Genomic DNA, 18,473 nt, shown 5'->3' on the forward strand with positions numbered 1-18,473 from the left:
TGTTCCTCGCTGTTTAAAAAAACTGGCCTAAACAAATTACACCTCGCTTTTCGCTTCTTTGCGTCATTTGAAAACACAACGAGACAGATTGGTTTATCCACTTCCTCTTTCTCTGTAATTGACTCAGGGATACAATGTTGAACAGAAGTGTTCTACTATGCCTTGAACATTCCTCCCCTGGGTGAGAATGTAATTAACACAGCATGGTGATAGCACCACAACTCCCAGACTATGTCCATATCTCAGTGTGAAGGATTCTTCTATAATTGGGTGGTGAAGACTGAACCAACAACTCAACACGACAGTTAGTTCAAGCTGTCGTTTTCTAAAGCAACATTCAGTTGGGCTCTAATAGCAGTGGCGTTCCTCACAGCAGTGGAACATAAATGAACGCACACTGGGGACACTTGAGTCAGTTTTGAATGTCTGGTCAAAACCGATGGAAAGCATCACTATATGGTCAAGCCATGGCAAGTGAAAGGCAGTGGTTAGCAGCAGATGTGTGTGTTTGACCCTTCCCCTTTACATGTCGCAGAGCTCAAACCAAGAGAGAACGCCAGTTGTCTTTTCAACCGTTCAGCGGTCCAAAAATGCATGAAACATTTGTAAACTGTGGCTGTAGGGTCACTCGTAAGGATGGCTGTAGGATTCCATTGTTTAGTCCCACTACTGTCAGATGGTTCTACAGTATATGATTCAGAACACATGTTCTACCATCGCATCAGTATTGAATGTTCTACTTTGGCAGGGATCTGTAGGTCTGCTGCCATTACTCAAGCATCCTTCAGTAACCATTAGCAGGTGAAACGTAGCCATAGATCTAGGGTTAAAACTCCCCACAGTCATCACTTCATCTAAGCCCTGTTTCCTCATTATTTTGTTTCTCTCTCACACTTTTTCTCTCTCACACACTTTCTCAGGACGGGCCATGACCAGCAGCTTCTCTGAGGTTCCTCTGGACAACCCGGCCTAAAAGAGATCCTCCTTTATCTGCAGCCCCTTCACAACCACGGTAAGCCCCCATCGGACCCCCAACCTCCCCCCTGCAGCTGCTGAACTACTTCCCCAGCTCAGGTGTTAGTAAACGGATCAGCCCCCCTCTGCCCCCTACCAGCCAGGTCAGCAGGCCGCAAACGACTTCTGCTGGAAGTGCCAGATATGTTACTGAACCGGTCTCCCTGAATTAACATTGCAGTATAAATAGGACGTCATAACCACCAATCTACCGGTACCGCTGGTCATTATCTATCAGTCTGCATTAGATTATGGGTTCCCATCTTCCTAAGTCTTCTTGACGAGGCTAATCCACATTGATATATATATATATAGTCCTTGAAGGGATGTTTGTGGTTGATGCATCTGGACTCAACTCTCCATTGAGTTGCAGATATAAGATACTGCAGCATATATCAAAGTAGAATTTCTTGTGTAGGGAGGATTTATATAGGCTCCAGGTTGAGTGAGAGGGACACATGTAGGCGTATTTGTTATACCTCTGCAATTGTATAACTTATTTATTGGACAGAGGTCGTTTAGCCTCTACAAGAACAAGTCATGCAGTTAGAAGGAAACGACCACAACTTGCTTTCTCAATCTACCAAACAGCTCCCAACCCTCTTCAAGATCTCCTTGCCCACTTGCCGCTAAACAATGCATTTCCGATTTCCACTCATCCTCTCTCATACAGTTGTTCTGCTCATAACTCTGCCTCTTATCTCATTTCGATCAGGCACTCCAGCTAGATTCCTCAGACAGACCCCAGCAGCTTGGGTCCTCTCAGCCAGTCAGCTAGCCAGTCAGTCAGACAGGAAGTTCTAATTATAGCCCCCTGCACCTGTGTCTCTTCTCTCTGAACCCTGCCGCCACAGGGCCTGGACTCAGAAGACCTGAGAAACCCACCGCTCTTAGCAGCCGATGATAGGCCCAGATCTTAGGCCCGCCGCCGAGACGCAACTTGTTAACAGTCACAGGTCACGTCGAATTTCACAAAAAAGCAGACCCCCAGAAATCCCTGTTATCTCACGTCCATCAGGGGTTGTCAGTCCCTCACTTTTTCTCACCTCTCTCTTCCTCCCCTCTTTCTCCATCGCTCAGTCAGTTGTTTTGCTTGGCCTGCGTTTTTGTGTGACCCTTAAGATGACGTGTAGTGTTGACATTTCCTCATACAGTATAGTAGAATCACATAATGTAGAAAGATGTCTAGTGACCATCCCTCATAAAACTACATTTACAGCAGAATGAATTAGGTCTCATAAAACTACATTTACAGCAGAATGAATTAGGTCTCATAAAACTACATTTACAGCAGAATGAATTAGGTCTCATAAAACTACATTTACAGCAGAATGAATTTGGTCTCATAAAACTACATTTACAGCAGAATGAATTAGGTCTCATAAAACTACATTTACAGCAGAATGAATTTGGTCTCATAAAACTACATTTACAGCAGAATGAATTTGGTCATGTAGGAGAGTGCAATTAGAAGAGAAGGCTACTGCCTAGCACCACTGACAAACCTATCCTTTTTGGGTATTTAGGAAAGGCTGGATAAGAAGCGTGGGGATTTGTAAGGCAGCCCGTTGCTCCATCCCGGTGGGAAGAATAGTCAGGGTCTCCCCTTTTTCTTCCTCTCTCTTCCTTTATTTCTTCTTTCTCTCACTCTCCCCCCTCCAGGATGGTTTGAGCAGGAATGAGGGTCAGTAGGGGGAGAATAGAGGCAGTGGATTAATGGATACATTTTTATGAGCATTTGTATGTTTTAATAATGCAGGTATGCATGTGTACACTATGCATGTACACTAATATGCAGTGTAACCATAGTCATTCTTAAAGACGACTGACATGTCTCCAATCTCAGTCTTTAAGGTAGGGGAAAACGTGAGAGAAAGTCTTGCTAGCTTCAAGTAAGTTGGCTATGCTGTGGCTGTGTATATAATTACAATCATTGCCTTCAGGCTGCCATAATTAGTTCATTAGAGGATTGGATAATTGGTTCAGACAGAGCCACTCTCTGAAGAAATTACTACCTTGGTTCAGAGTATTTTACAGTACACAAGGCCCCATGCACCTCACTGTCCCAGGATCCATTTCATGTCATTTATTTACATATGTATTTAACAGAATCGTTAGGAGAACCCTTTTTGGTTCCAGGTAAAACACTTTTTGATTTCAGGTAGAACTCATTGTGAACTCATTGTGTTTTAATGTAGAACCCTTTTGAGTTCCATGTAAAAACCCTTTGTGGAAACATTCTACATGGAACACAAAAGGGTTCTTCAAAGGGTTCTCCTATGTCACGTGTTAAACTCATTCCACGGAGGCCCGAGGATTTTCGCTCCTCCTTTGTACTTAATTGATGAATTAATGTCAACCTGGTTGTCTAGGTCTTAATTGAAAGGAAAAACCAGCAGACACTAGGCCCTCTATGGAATGAGTTTGACACCCCTGTCCTATATGGGGACAGCCGAAGAACCCTTTTAGGTTCTAGATAGCACCTTTTTTCTAAGAGTGTAGCCTATTATTCTAACTGTTGAATTGTAGTTATTAACTCTATATTCTCAATACAGTGGAAAAGACTGGATGATACAGCTGCTTCAGTTGTGGATTTCACATTTAGCATGAGGAGAAAATGCCCTTCTTGGAAGGCAAGCTGGGCCTTGCTCATAAACAATAACTAAAGCGGTCTATTTTGTGCTTTACATGCAAAGAAAACAGACTGAATCGACCTTGAAGGAGACCTAAAAAGGAAAGAAAGAGAAAAGCAAGAAACAACCAGTCCTTTCTTCCTTCCACCTAGTTTAGGTAGTGATGAGCAAGCTGGAAAGCCTGAACTTGAAAGGTCTCTTGTCTCCCCCATCCAGGGGAGATAATGGACATGACCTGACAGCTCATGAAACAGCATAATTAGCTGGTTAGGCCGGCTGTGTTATTTTCTAATCGGGTTTGCTTTCATGCCGTCAGCTCACGGGGGTTATCATAAATTTGACTGGAATAGACCTTCGGTCCAGAGAGAGAGTGGAGAAAATGTGGACAAGCCTAGCTAGTAATTAGTGTGGGCTATTTTATTGTTTGAGAGGAGTTTTCGTTCGATGTGATTGGACACACAGGTTCAAAGACAGGGCAAGGCTGTGTAAGACTCAGAGGTCAAGGGTCAGATTATATCTCATGTGCTTATGAACAGGTCTACTAACTTTGCTTAGATATATTTGTCATTCATCGGCTCCAAAATAAATATTTTTCTTGTTTATGTAGTGGCAATGCTGTCCCCAGTAATAAAAAAGAAACCAGACCTCCATTTTGGGGTTTGAGACCACCATTTTGGACATCCCAATGGCTCTATGGCAGTGTGAGAGGGGGCCTGGGCTCAGTAATAACAGTGGCTGGGTGCTGCTGGGTGGCGTTTCCTGCATGTGTGTTTTGATGTGGCGATGGAGATGACAGGGCTCTGTCATGTCACCTGACTGGCTTGATGTTTTATCACAGGGATGGACTAGTGGAAACGCAGGCTGGAAATGCCTCTTACACACACACACACACACTGGACAGAAACACCTGGTGTCAGCTGATTCCAAATCTGCCTCTTGTGTCCTGCGCACCACAACAATGTTAGCCCACTAAGCTAAAAGCCTAAGCATTTGCTTGGGGAGCTAACACAAGTCTTCAGGCCTCAGGCAGCTACTCATCAGACAAACTTGATTCCCCAAACCATTACATAAGCAGTGTACTCTCTGCCCTGGCTCACCAACTGAGTTAGACATTGTGCAGGGCTCCACACTGAGAATCATTCAACAATAGACCAGCTCAGGTTGTGTAATATGCATGTATCTGCAGACTGATATTTCTAATGTTATATTAGATTAGATTCGTATTAGGTCATATTGTGTGGCTCACATAGCACGAGTAGTCCTCTACTCTGACAATTACCTAGTTAATACAGTATATAGCCATGAAATGAAACACTTATTGTGCTTGAATGAGATTAAAACACACACGTTTGTGTTGGTGGCTGACTGCTGCCTGTGACCGAAGTTTGAAGGTGGAGAGCGTGGAGTCAGGTTTCAGTGTTGATGGTACTTAACTGTCTGAGGGTCCCAAAAGCCCTATGACAAAATGGCGTCTCTGGCGTCTAGTTTTTTTAATGTGATACTGTTATATACAGCCTCTGGATGTTACTGTTAGCTAATGTTCTGTCAAAACACATTTCTTTGATCATGAAATGCATGCATCTGGTTTGACATGAATTCCTGACCTGATGTCAACTTGTAATCCCTAAATTCCATTACTGACTGAAAGACCACATGATGAGCATCTTCATAGTCATTGTTTATCACACAACACTGTCAAACGACACCCCACATCTCATTTTGTAAAGCCATTACCCTCAACATTTCGTACACCCCTTCTTTAATCCCTTGTGCCCTACTTATTTAAACCAGCGCTACACAGAAGGTCTTGAATTGCCTCCCTGTCTCCGTGTTTCTACTCAGCCAGTGTGTTGAGAGATGCAGAGTAAAGGTTCCCTTTGATGCTCAGATAATGAGTTAAAGGCCTTCAGACATGCCCTATGCTGGCTGGGCTCCGCAAACACTCTCTCTCTCTCTCTCACACACACACACACACACACACACACACACACACACACACACACACACACACTGGCCTGGGTCCCCTCCTACATTGAAGTCACTGGAGGCTGCTGAGGGGAGGACGGCTCATAGTAATGGCTGGAATGAGTCATTGGAATGGTATAAACCACATGGAAACCACGTGTTCGATACCATTCCATTCACTCCATTCCAGCCATTATTTTTGAGCCGTCCTCCCCTCAGCAGCCTCCAGTGCTTGACGTTGCTGTGCTGCATCCATCACAGATGGTTGATTTCTCTGCAAGTTCTCACACCTTGTTTGTTTGCCTCTATTTGTAGTGCTGATCCAGGCCGGATTGTAACAGTGGATCTATTGACATATACAGGACCAGACACACCTACTCATTCAAGGATTTTCCTTTATTTTTGCTATCTTATACATTGTAGAATAATAGTGAAGACATCAAAACTATGAAATAACACATATGGAATCATGTAGTAACCAGAAAAGTGTTCAACAAATCAAAATGTATTTTATATTTGAGATTCTTTAAAGTAGCCACCCTTTGCCTTGATGACAGCTTTGCACACTCTTGGCATTCTCTCAACCACCTCCATGAGGTAGTCACCTAGAATGCATTTCAATTAACAGGTGTGCCTTGTTAATTTGTGGAATTTCTTCTTAATGCCTTTGAGTCAATTAGTTGTGTTGTGACAAGGTAGGGGTGGTGTACAGATATAGCCCTATTTGGTAAAAGACCAAGTCCATATTATGGCAAGAACCGCTCAAATAAGCAAAGAGAAACGATAGTCCATTACTTTAAGACATGAAGGTCAGTCAATACGGAACATTTCAAGAACTTTGAAAGTTTCTTCAAGTGCAGTCACAAAAACCATCAAGCGCTATGATGAAACTGGCTCTCATAAGGACCACCACAGGAAAGGAAGACCCAGCGTTACCTCTGCTCTCGGTGAGACGTAGAGTAGGTGAATGGATGATCTCTGCATGTATGGTTCCCACCGTGAAGCATGGAGGAGGAGGTTCGATGGTGTGGGGGTTGCTTTGCAGGTGACCCTGTCTCTGATTTATTTAGAATTCAAGACACACTTAACCAGCAAGGCTACCACAGCATTCTGCAGCAATACGCCGTCCCATCTGGTTTGTGCATAGTGGGACTTTCATTTGTTTTTCAACAGGACAATAACCCAACACACTTCCAGGCTGTGTAAGGGCTATTTGAACAAGAAGGAGAGTGATGGAGTGCTGCAGCAGATGACTTGGCCTCCACAATCACCCGATCTCACCCCCAAATGAGATGGTTTGGGATGAGTTGGAACGCAGAGTGAAGGAAAAGCAGCCAACAACTAGGCAAGCATATGTGGGAACTCCTTCTAGACTGTTGGAAAAGCATTCTAGGTGAAGCTGGTTGAGAGAATGCCAATAATTATATATTTTTAACACTTTTCTGGTTACTACATGATTCCATATGTGTTATTTCATAGTTTCGATGTCTTCACTATTATTCTACAATGTAGAAAATAGTAAAAATAAAGAAAAAGTTGGTGTAGGTGTGTCAACTTTTGACTAGTACTGTACATGTACAGTGCATTCGGAAATTATACAGACCCCTTGACTTTTTCCACATTTTGTTACGTTACAGCCTTATTCTAAAATTGATTAAGTTGTTTTTTGTCCTCATCAATCTACACACAATACCCCATAATGACACAGCAAAAACAGGTTTTTAGAAATGTTTGCAAAAAATTCAAATAACTGAAATATCACATTTGACATAAGTATGCAGACCCTTTACTCTGTACTTTGTTGAAGCACCTTTGGCAGCGATTACAGCCTCATGTCTTCTTAGGTATGACGCAACAAGCGTCTGGTACCAAGAGATCTGGTACCATTCCCCAGATCTCTGCCTCGACACAATCCTGTCTCAGAGCTCTACGGACAATTCCTTCTACATCATGGCTTGGTTTTTGCTCTTAAGTGCACTGTCAACTGTGGGACTTTATATAGACAGGTGTGTGCCTTTCCAAATCATGTCCAATCAATTGAGTTTACTATAGGTAGACTCAAATGAAGTTGTAGAAACATTTCAAGGATGATCAATGGAAACAGGATGCACCTGAGCAAAGTTTTGAGTCTCATAGAGAAGGGTCTGAATACTTATGTAAGTAAATTATTTTCCTAATACATTTCTAAAACCTGTTTTCTCTTTGTCATTATGGGGTATTGTGTGTAGATTGATGAGGGGATAAAATGTAATCCATTTTAGAATAAGGCTGTAAAGTAACAAATGTGGAACAAGTTAAGGGGTCTGAATGCACTGTTTATTCAATCTTTGACACTCTTACTGACAGTTGTGGCTGCTTTGTGTGATGTATTGTTGTCTCTACCTTCTTAGCCTTTCTGCTGTTGTCTGTGCCAATAATGTTTGTCCCATGTTTTGTGCTGCTTCCATGTTGTGTTGCTACCGTGCTGTGTTGTTGTCCTAGGTCTCTCTTTATGTAGTGCTGTGTTTTCTCTCTTGTCGTGATGTGTGTTTTTGTCCAATTTTTATTTTTAATCCCAGCCCTTGTCCCCGCAGGAGGACTTGTGCCTTTTGGTAGGCCGTCGTTGTAAATTATAATTCGTTCTTTACTGACTAGCCTAGTTTAATAAAGGTTAAATAAATAAATAAATAAATAAATATTCCACGTGGGAGTATATTCACTTTTTTTGGTAGACAGAAACACTTCCTACAACTGCAACCCAGCTGACTTTTCCTTTGGCTTTAGCGGTCAGGCGTGTTTCGGACCATCTAAATGTGTTTAGAATGCAAGAGGGTAAATTTACAAGAGGGCCACTTACAGGTGCTAATTAATGTACTATAAACATTTGGCTCACCCAAGGCTTCCTGTTAGCTTTGCATCTGTCATGACCTGGTCGTAGCCCTTTGCCCTTCGCCCTTTTCCTGTTTTTTAAATGTATAAAAAAAAAAAAAGTTTTACCAACACTCAGTGAAACCATTAGTGTATTTAACCATTACTATATTTAAACGTTAGGATGCAGCCCTGCCTCACAGTACCGTACACAGCTGCTGGTGTGGGTGGAATGTAGCTAACGTAGCTAGCTAGCTGCTCGCTATTGAAACACTATCCCTTTCTGTGGCAGAGGTCAGAGCATCCTGGGTATCAAATTAATCTTGTGAAAAATCCAATAACTGTGTGAAAAAGACATTTACTAGTTCAGCCAGTTGATTTAGTGGCAGTTGTTTGCTGTAACAACCCTAAGTATACAAGTCAATCAAAGACAAAATTCAGATAACCCCTATACCGTTAGGCTCATTGACTATTATGGATCTCCACCAATGTTAACACCATGTCAACCTTCATGTGTAGCCTGTGCTAGAGGACATGGCTTTCCAAACAATTTAGAGGCAGGTTGTTTTGAAAGCAAGCCCCATTATGTGGTCATGGCTTGCCTTTGTAGAAGAAGCTGAAACCTTGACAAATGGGGTCAAGTCAAACAGATGCTTGAGAGCTATCTATAACCAATGAGGAACTCCAACCTCCTCCAACCACTGTCTCTTTCTCGTTCTCTTTCTCTCTTTCTCTCTTTCTCTCTCACTCTGTTTGAATTATAGTTTAGCTGTTTAATCATACTCATATAGTCGCCTAAAATATAGCCTTCCATTGCTATCAAACTCTTGTTGCGTAGTAAGCTGATTAGCCTTGTTCATTAGCTTTCTGTAGAATACAAGGGAGTATAATTGAGACATTGATTTGAGTATCTATTGCTAGCCCTGGTCCGTGATATTTTTACACACTATACTGTGCCTCTCTTTATGAAAGGAAGTATCTCTCCTTTATGTGACCTGAAACCATGCCCCAACCCATTAGTCATATCGGCAGTGCTTTTACCACTGCTATCTGGTCCAGAGGTCAGTCAGATCTAGTTTGTATAATACCACACACATCTCACATGTTCACTTCCTCTCCACATCACAAAACCGCTAGGTGGGGTCGGTCCAACTTCCTGCTTGGGTTCCTTGACCTTCAGTGACCCTTTGCGGTGGAAGCTAAATGAAAAGGTCAGAGGTCAGCGCAACCTAATTAAAGGGTATACGCTGAACACAAGGAGGAGAGTGATGTACTCCCTGTGTCCTAGGAGACACACCCACATTCTTTAGTGGTCACTGAGACATGTCCATGCAGAGGTTGAGCTAGAGGGAATTGTCCTCGAGGAACATCTAGACCTGCACTCACTTAAAGCTGCAATATGTAACTGTTTGGGGGACACGACAAAATTCACATAGAAATGTGTCATTCTCGACTCTAAGAAGAGGTAGATATGTTCTAGGTGCAATATTTCTATTCTTACCTTTCGTTGTTGCGAATTTTACTTTGTTTCAAACACTAGCTTCAAACAGAACATTTTTTTTTGTATTTTCATAAGATATTTCACAGCGGTTTAGATGGTATAATGATTCTCTACACTATACATTGCTTGTTTGGTCACATAAACTAAAATTAGGCTAACTATTAGAATTTTAGCAATCAGGAAATGGAAGAGCGATTTCTGCATATTGCACCTATAAAATAAAAAGATGCCACACACACACACACAAGCCAGGTAAAGGAAGATAATTCTTAAGAGCTCACTTTTACCATTTCACTGTTCACCATACCCTCTACCTTACCCATCTTTGATGGATGTCAGAGGACGGTGACCTCTGACCTTTTTTGAGTGTTTATTTTAGACTCTTCCCAAGAGTTCCACCGTAGCTGTCACATTTTCCCTTCTCTCTCTTGTATTCCCGCCATGCTAGCAGACAGCTGGTTGCTGTAAGTGCTGTAAGACACACACCATTATTGACTTCGCTTTATTATAATAATAATAATAATAATAATACCGGTCTGTCAACAAAGGAAAGCAGACGATAGAAAGGCAATGGCAATAAAATAATATGGCTATAAGTTTGATATGCTATATGGAAATGGTATTTACACCTTGGTAGCTTAGCTTATCAGGGATCACCCAGCTCTCTAAATAGGGGCCAGTTGTTCGACACAGGGTTTTCCGAATAGCACCTATCTTCATTGCGGCTAGCAGCAGCCCTTGACATTGTGTGTGTGATCTGGTAGCATGCTATGATGTGATGCCCACTTTGCCCAGACACTATTCCTAGAGATAGAGGCTACTACTCTATTCTATTATTGCATCCGGATGTTCCATTGAGCTTTACAAAGGAGACTATTGCAGATGTAGGATCTTAATTTGAGACCGTTTGCAACAGGAAATGTGGATTATAATTCATCTACATTTTTGTAGGGGTAAATACATATTTCGTAAGGGAAAATCAAGTCTGAAATTTCATCGTGGAATTACTAAACCTTTTTGAACCTCAAATAGTCCACGAGTTTTAAATGTCATGCATTGCAGGAAAGTTCTCCTGCAACAGGGTGCTCAAATTAAGATCTATACGTATCTATACTCTGAAGTTGAAATCTGGTATCCTAGACTAACAATGAAGGACAATAATCCAGCCATTGAACAAAACCCTTACAGTTCCTCTGACCAACACCATCTGTCACTTCCAGTTGTTTTACAAACAGTCAGTGCTTTGAGTACCTACTAAGAGTTCAGAAAATCATTTGTGGGGAGTTGGGAGGTGCAGTTAGTCGAACGTCTCTAGTAGTCTGCAGAACTAATGTCAGGCTTTGTTTACTGAACAGAATTCGCCTGGGGCAGGATTATCCAGATAATCTCCTGGGAATTGAGTCCGCCTGCCAAATGCCGGATTAGGGAAGTGGCCGATCCTTTCAGCTCCTCTAGAGTCCCTAGGCTCAGTTTTTCAAAAGTTATCTAGCCGGATTTTGGCAATCGGATACCATTTAAATGAATAGAACGGGTGTCCCAATTCAAGTCAATAATTACTATGTTCTATTCATTCTATTTCTATGCATTTTATCCTATCCGATAGGTGAAATCTAGATAGATAACTGGGCCCTGGTGATGCCTTCTCCACACTCATTCACAAATACTGTCACCTTTCTATGTACAAAGCAATAAGTACTGTGGATGGATTTAGTCTTAGTTCCTGATAAGGTATTTCTATTCTCATGAGTCATAACCAAATCTCTACATCAGTCAAGAGAGAGCATGGTATTTCAAACTATCTTACTATCTCTGGATGGACTGACGTCATAGTACCAAACCAGTCATCGTTCTGATCTCATTGACAGTCCCCATGTGGTCCGATTCTGTCCTGGAGGCACACTGTTTGGAAGGAGCAGCAGCCATAAAAGTTTAATGTCCATCCCCATAATGTTATACTGTCTGTGACTTCAATAGTATGTAAGGGATAGACCTGTCACCATCTTCTGCTTGTTGTATTTTCAGCCGGTGTCCCCATCCAACAAAATGGGTTGTTTTAGCATTCCTGTCCACTCCTCCTGGGTCGAACCTACTCTCCGGGCCTCTGGGCCTACTGTGATCAGAGACTTGGTGAAAGATGGACATTCACCTGCTGGTATCGCCTCAAGCATCAGCTCCAACCTCCAACATTCCTTCCTCAGGCCCAAACTGACGAGTCACACCACGGCTTAATATGCCTGTGTCTTTCAGTGTGTTAGTCATCTCAGTTGGGGGACTTTTCTCCCCACTCTCCAGGTGTAAGAACAGTTTACTTTAAATGAACGCTTTAGGTATGTTACACTTCTGCCACTATTGCTACATTTTGCTGTGTGTTTATGGTGGTTTTAAAATGGGGATGTTTGATAGTGAAATGTGACTAGTTGAGAAATAGTAATGCAAGTTGACGCAGGGCTGTGCATATTCATGACTATGATGAATTTGGCTTTTGTTGTTGTTAATGTAATGCACTATGTTTATATTGCACATAAACCTATTAGATGAAACACTGTAACTTTATATGAACTTGCGGTCGTGTTCTTCCTCAGCAAGCTTTCCCATTGATATTAACAACTGCATACTAAATATGTAGTAAATCGCTGCATTGCTTTGACCTAAAAGCTATTACGATTAGCTATTAAACTTTTCAGCACTTAACCTTTCAGTTGTTAATCTGTCAGATCAAACAGGTTTTGCTTCCCTAGTTATTTTCTCTCATTGGTTATTTTGCGGTTTTACATGCCCATACTAATAGGTAGGTAATTAGCTTAGACACATGCATTGCCCTTTCATTCAAAGTGTTTCCAAAAACGTCTTTATGGACAAAAATGTCTTTATGACTAAATGGACAATTACAGTTCTATTGTATTCTACCATGCAGTGTAGGAATATTGACTGCATGGAACAGGTAGTTTAGAGGAGACTATTGGGATGACGAGTGGACGTTTCCAAAAGGCCAGATCTGCTTTACTGCACGCTGTAAAAGCCCAGAGGAGATGGAAAGAGCGGTGATAAATTGTCATGTTTGAAACTTTCCCTCTGTGATGTCATAAAGCAATAATAAAACAGGTATATAGTATAAATATAATAGTAATATAGTTTATATAATAGTATAATATAACGTTTAGGACAGAAAGGATTTCGGATTTCACTTAGTTTCCACCTGTTTTTAGAGGGGGGTAAAGGTGAAGGTAGTAAACAGGTTTATGCAGGTTGTAGGTAATGAGACTGAAAACCGGTTGAGGTTTTGGTCTATTACTATCCGTTAACAAAATGATAGGTGGAAACTTACCTCCGCTACAGTTCAAACACTTGACTCCTAGGCCTTACTACAATGTGAGCAATCTAATCAATTGTAATCACTACTTTTGTAACCCAGCATTTGAGCTCTTGTTCAGAGACCAGATTGAGGAGGTGGTAGTCTCTCGCTGGACTCAGGTTAGCCTTAGTAGCATTTCCCCCAGAGTCACTAAATCCCCAGTGGAATGTCAAGCCTTTCAGTGACTAGGTTTCTCCTTCACTATAGTAACTTCCTAACTGGGGGTTCTCTCCACACAGATCCATATCTGTTCCTATATGGCTCAACTTTAGCTCAGTTTAGCCCAGCCAGAGCTGTGCGAGAGCTCACCTGTCCTGCAATATGCAATCAGACCCTTAGTAATCACATAAGCTCTGCAATATGCAATCAGCCTCTTAGTAATCACATAAAGCTGTTCTCTGTTACCTGGTCTCCTTTTTATTGCATGCATTTGAGATTACCGGGGGGTCACATTTGAAAGTGCAATGGCAGGATATAAGAGCTGTGAGGATGAGACACTCCTACAGCATGGTCAGTTTCCATTGTTTTGGTGATGTACTCCACTCCATAGATATCCAATAAGCATCTGTTAGCTGCCTTCAATTCTTATTTGGGTATGTAGGAGTTGTATGTATGAAATCTGTACACGCAGCTTTTTGTCAATCTAAAAGTTAATCTAGTCGAAGTCATCAATGGCTTTTTAAGGAGTTGAACCACCTCAACTCCACGGTCTTCACACCTAGGGGGCATACACCGGATCGAAGAATCCATAAAAGGGTCATCATAAATCAATTCAATAGTTTTTTTTCCCCCATGTCCGGTATCCTGTCCCGCAAACAGATGTTTCAGCACAGGTGTCAAAGGTCAGAGGCCACGTAAACATGGTCAAAGCAGAAGGTATGGCAGGGGGTTACAGTTGATGAGAGCCAGGATAGTGGTGTCACAGGATGACTAAGGACACAACTTTCCAGGAAAATCCAGCCAGGTAGAAATATAGATGGAGAAAACTGAGGAGAAAGTTAAAAAGCCCTGAAAGGTGGCCCAGTTTGATCTCCCCATCGTGACGCTCCATCAATTACAAAGCAGGATTAGCAAAGGTTGAAGCTAAGTGCTTTACAGATGAATAACTGTTCTGCACAACAAAATGAATCATTTGAATCGTAAGTGACCCAATGACTTCATGCTGACTTCCACATTGCTTTCTTTGTGTTCTTTAGACTGAAGAAATTCATCGGAAACGCCTGAAAACAAAGTATTTCTTTCAATTCATATATATAGGCTAGTTGGTTAAGTTTATGTTTTCTCTGTCTATAAACAATTTAGCTAAGAAGATAGCAGTGTTGGTTCATGATCCAGGGGAAATTAAAGTGATACTGTTATATAGCTTCGCTATGACAAAGAAACAGCTGGGAGAGGTGTAATAGGAAATATGTCTTTAGGGAGAAACAGCTGGGAGAGGTGAAATAGGAAATATGTCTTTAGGGAGAAACAGCTGGGAGAGGTATAATAGGAAGTATGTCTTTAGGGAGAAACAGCTGGGAGAGGTGTAATAGGAAATATGTCTTTAGGGAGAAACAGCTGGGAGAGGTGTAATAGGAAGTATGTCTTTAGGGAGAAACAGCTGGGAGAGGTGTAATAGGAAGTATGTCTTTAGGGAGAAACAGCTGGGAGAGGTATAATAGGAAGTATGTCTTTAGGGAGAAACAGCTGGGAGAGGTGTAATAGGAAATATGTCTTTAGGGAGAAACAGCTGGGAGAGGTGTAATAGGAAATATGTCTTTAGGGAGAAACAGCTGGGAGAGGTGTAATAGGAAGTATGTCTTTAGGGAGAAACAGCTGGGAGAGGTGTAATAGGAAATATGTCTTTAGGGAGAAACAGCTGGGAGAGGTGTAATAGGAAGTATGTCTTTAGGGAGAAACAGCTGGGAGAGGTGTAATAGGAAGTATGTCTTTAGGGAGAAACAGCTGGTAGAGGTGTAATAGGAAGTATGTCTTTAGGGAGAAACAGCTGGGAGAGGTGTAATAGGAAATATGTCTTTAGGGAGAAACAGCTGGGAGAGGTGTAATAGGAAGTATGTCTTTAGGGAGAAACAGCTGGGAGAGGTGTAATAGGAAGTATGTCTTTAGGGAGAAACAGCTGGGAGAGGTGTAATAGGAAGTATGTCTTTAGGGAGAAACAGCTGGGAGAGGTGTAATAGGAAATATGTCTTTATGGAGAAACAGCTGGTAGAGGTATAATAGGAAGTATGTCTTTAGCGAGAAACAGCTGGGAGAGGTGTAATAGGAAGTATGTCTTTAGGGAGAAACAGCTGGGAGAGGTGTAATAGGAAGTATGTCTTTAGGGAGAAACAGCTGGGAGAGGTGTAATAGGAAGTATGTCTTTAGGGAGAAACAGATGGGAGAGGTGTAATAGGAAGTATGTCTTTAGGGAGAAACAGCTGGGAGAGGTGTAATAGGAAGTATGTCTTTAGGGAGAAACAGCTGGGAGAGGTGTAATAGGAAATATGTCTTTAGGGAGAAACAGCTGGGAGAGGTGTAATAGGAAGTATGTCTTTAGGGAGAAACAGCTGGGAGAGGTGTAATAGGAAGTATGTCTTTAGGGAGAAACAGCTGGGAGAGGTGTAATAGGAAGTATGTCTTTAGGGAGAAACAGCTGGGAGAGGTGTAATAGGAAATATGTCTTTATGGAGAAACAGCTGGTAGAGGTGTAATAGGAAGTATGTCTTTAGCGAGAAACAGCTGGGAGAGGTGTAATAGGAAGTATGTCTTTAGGGAGAAACAGCTGGGAGAGGTGTAATAGGAAGTATGTCTTTAGGGAGAAACAGCTGGGAGAGGTGTAATAGGAAGTATGTCTTTAGGGAGAAACAGATGGGAGAGGTGTAATAGGAAGTATGTCTTTAGGGAGAAACAGCTGGGAGAGGTGTAATAGGAAGTATGTCTTTAGGGAGAAACAGCTGGGAGAGGTGTAATAGGAAGTATGTCTTTAGGGAGAAACAGCTGGGAGAGGTGTAATAGGAAGTATGTCTTTAGGGAGAAACAGCTGGGAGAGGTGTAATAGGAAGTATGTCTTTAGGGAGAAACAGATGGGAGAGGTGTAATAGGAAGTATGTCTTTAGGGAGAAACAGCTGGGAGAGGTGTAATAGGAAGTATGTCTTTAGGGAGAAACAGCTGGGAGAGGTGTAATAGGAAGTATGTCTTTAGGGAGAAACAGCTGGGAGAGGTGGGACATGGGCAACAACTGCAAACTATTTCCTTTAAAGGATAGTTTATCCTCTTTCTACACACTCATTCACAAACATCCCAATGTAGTGTGTCACAATATTTTTTAAGTCTGAAATCTTGACACAAATAAAATGTAAAAAGCTAAGTTGTCTAGAAGCCGTTTCAATAAATAATGCTCTGTCTAGAACAACTGTTTCTCTTGTTTGTACATTTTTTATAAATCTATCAAAAACATCTGCAGCATCTAGTTGTGGTTTTTCTAAAAGCGTGGAGACAACACTTCCTTCTCTCAGATTATTCAAGGGGGAAAAAAAAACATTTCAAGAAACCTTTTTAAAATAGCTGTCATTGTAACAAGGTTCCCATAGTCTCAAACATGTCATTTCTCCTTGCTGACCGGCCAACTGTCCAGCATCCCACCTCCGGTCCAGCCGGTCAAGTTTTGGTAAGTGTAAACACGGGCTACAGGTGCAAATGCGTTCGCTTCAAAGTGACAGCGTTAAAAGACAGGAATTCCCTGACACTCTGCCACACATTCCTGGGACTGCAGTGCAGCACTCCCTCAAGTCTCTAGCAGGGCTCTTTTAGCTGGACTGGCGTTCAATAGCTAGCTCATCATCACCTTGAATATAGCCGTGGAACATGGATGGACCAGGACATTGTAGCTACAACTCCTTCAGGGTGAAGTCCTTCGGCCCGTGTGCCTTCTCACACCGCTGGAGCTGTAGTTATTCCCTGACAATGCACAGTCTTGTGCATTAATGCTTACTTATGACTATCGTGATCATACATACTTTTTAAAGTCTTATGTAATGTAGTTATAGTACCACCCATCTAGTGCCTAGTTTTTGGGCCTGTTCCAGGTGCTATATGAAGCTTGTCTCCAGGGCTTCTGTCCCGTTCTGCCTAGTGACAACGCCAGGTGACAACACCAGTCCCTATAGCCAGCGGACCAATCGGGTGGTTTTTACATCTTAATCCACCATTAAGAGCTGAAATGCTGCGTTGGGCCTTGTGGTGAGTTCGTGACGGCAGGAGAGGCACTGGAATGCAGGCTCATACCCTTCAAACCTGACCACAGTCATTGGGGCCTCGCGCCAACCAGCTAAAGGAGGCAGAATACTACCCTCCTCCTCCCATCCTCTCCCTGAACTGAACTGGATCCAAATGTATTCGGATCCTTCTTGGTATCCCCTATTTATACGCTGTTTATTTTTACAGGAGGGCCGGATGATTCGGATGCTTGCGTCAAAGGGTGAAAGCAAAGAGATAGGGGTTATGGTGGACCCTCTTTCTGGGTGCTATTCTGAGGATGTGGAGGGGGGCTTATCAGAGGTGATCAGGGCAAGAAGGTGGCCACTAGAACTTCTCCCTGTTCAGAATCTGGTATATTGGACCTTCTAAACATACACTACATGACCAAAAGTATGTGGACACCTGCTCGTTCGAACATCTCATTCCAAAATCATGGGCATTAATATGGAGTTCGTCCCCCCTTTTGCTGCTATAACAGCCTCCACTATTCTAGGAAGGATTTCCACTAGATGTTGGAACATTGCTGTGGGGACTTGCTTCCTTTCAGCCACAAGAGCATTAGTGCGGTCGGGCATTGATGTTGGGCAATAAGGCCTGGCTCACAGTCGACGTTCCAAAGGTGGTTGATGGGATTGAGGTCAGGGCTGTGCAGGCCAGTTAAGTTCTTTCACACCGATCTCGACAAACCATTTCTGTATGAATCTCTGTTTACGAAAGGGGGCATTGTCATGCTGAAACAGGAAAGGGATTTCCCCAAACTGTTGCCACAAAGTTGGAAGCACAAAATGGTCTAGAATGTCATTGTATGCTGTAGCGTTAAGATTTCCCTTCACTGGAACTAATGGTCCTAGCCCAAAACATGAAAAACAGCCCCATTACCATTATTCCTCCTCCACCAAACTTTACAGTTGGCACTATGCATTG

The 18,473-nt window shown here is 42.3% G+C and overlaps 1 protein-coding gene across 3 annotated transcripts in view; it reads left to right on the plus strand.

The window, feature by feature from the left end:
* Window positions 1–16,701, plus strand: part of LOC109901306 (uncharacterized) — a 29,779-nt gene extending 13,078 nt beyond the window's left edge. For 2 of the 3 annotated variants that reach the window (XM_031837898.1, XM_031837899.1), the window contains exons 9-10: window positions 921–1,012; window positions 11,983–16,701. In XM_031837898.1, the coding sequence (XP_031693758.1) occupies window positions 921–973 (53 nt within the window). In that variant the 3' untranslated portion in view covers window positions 974–1,012; window positions 11,983–16,701. The remainder of the gene's footprint in view (window positions 1–920; window positions 1,013–11,982) is intronic. The other variant, XR_004212010.1, reaches the window with a different exon arrangement.
* The last annotated feature ends 1,772 nt before the right edge of the window (window positions 16,702–18,473 follow it).

This window comes from Oncorhynchus kisutch, linkage group LG12 (assembly GCF_002021735.2).
Source record: "Oncorhynchus kisutch isolate 150728-3 linkage group LG12, Okis_V2, whole genome shotgun sequence".
Lineage (NCBI taxonomy): Eukaryota > Metazoa > Chordata > Actinopteri > Salmoniformes > Salmonidae > Oncorhynchus > Oncorhynchus kisutch.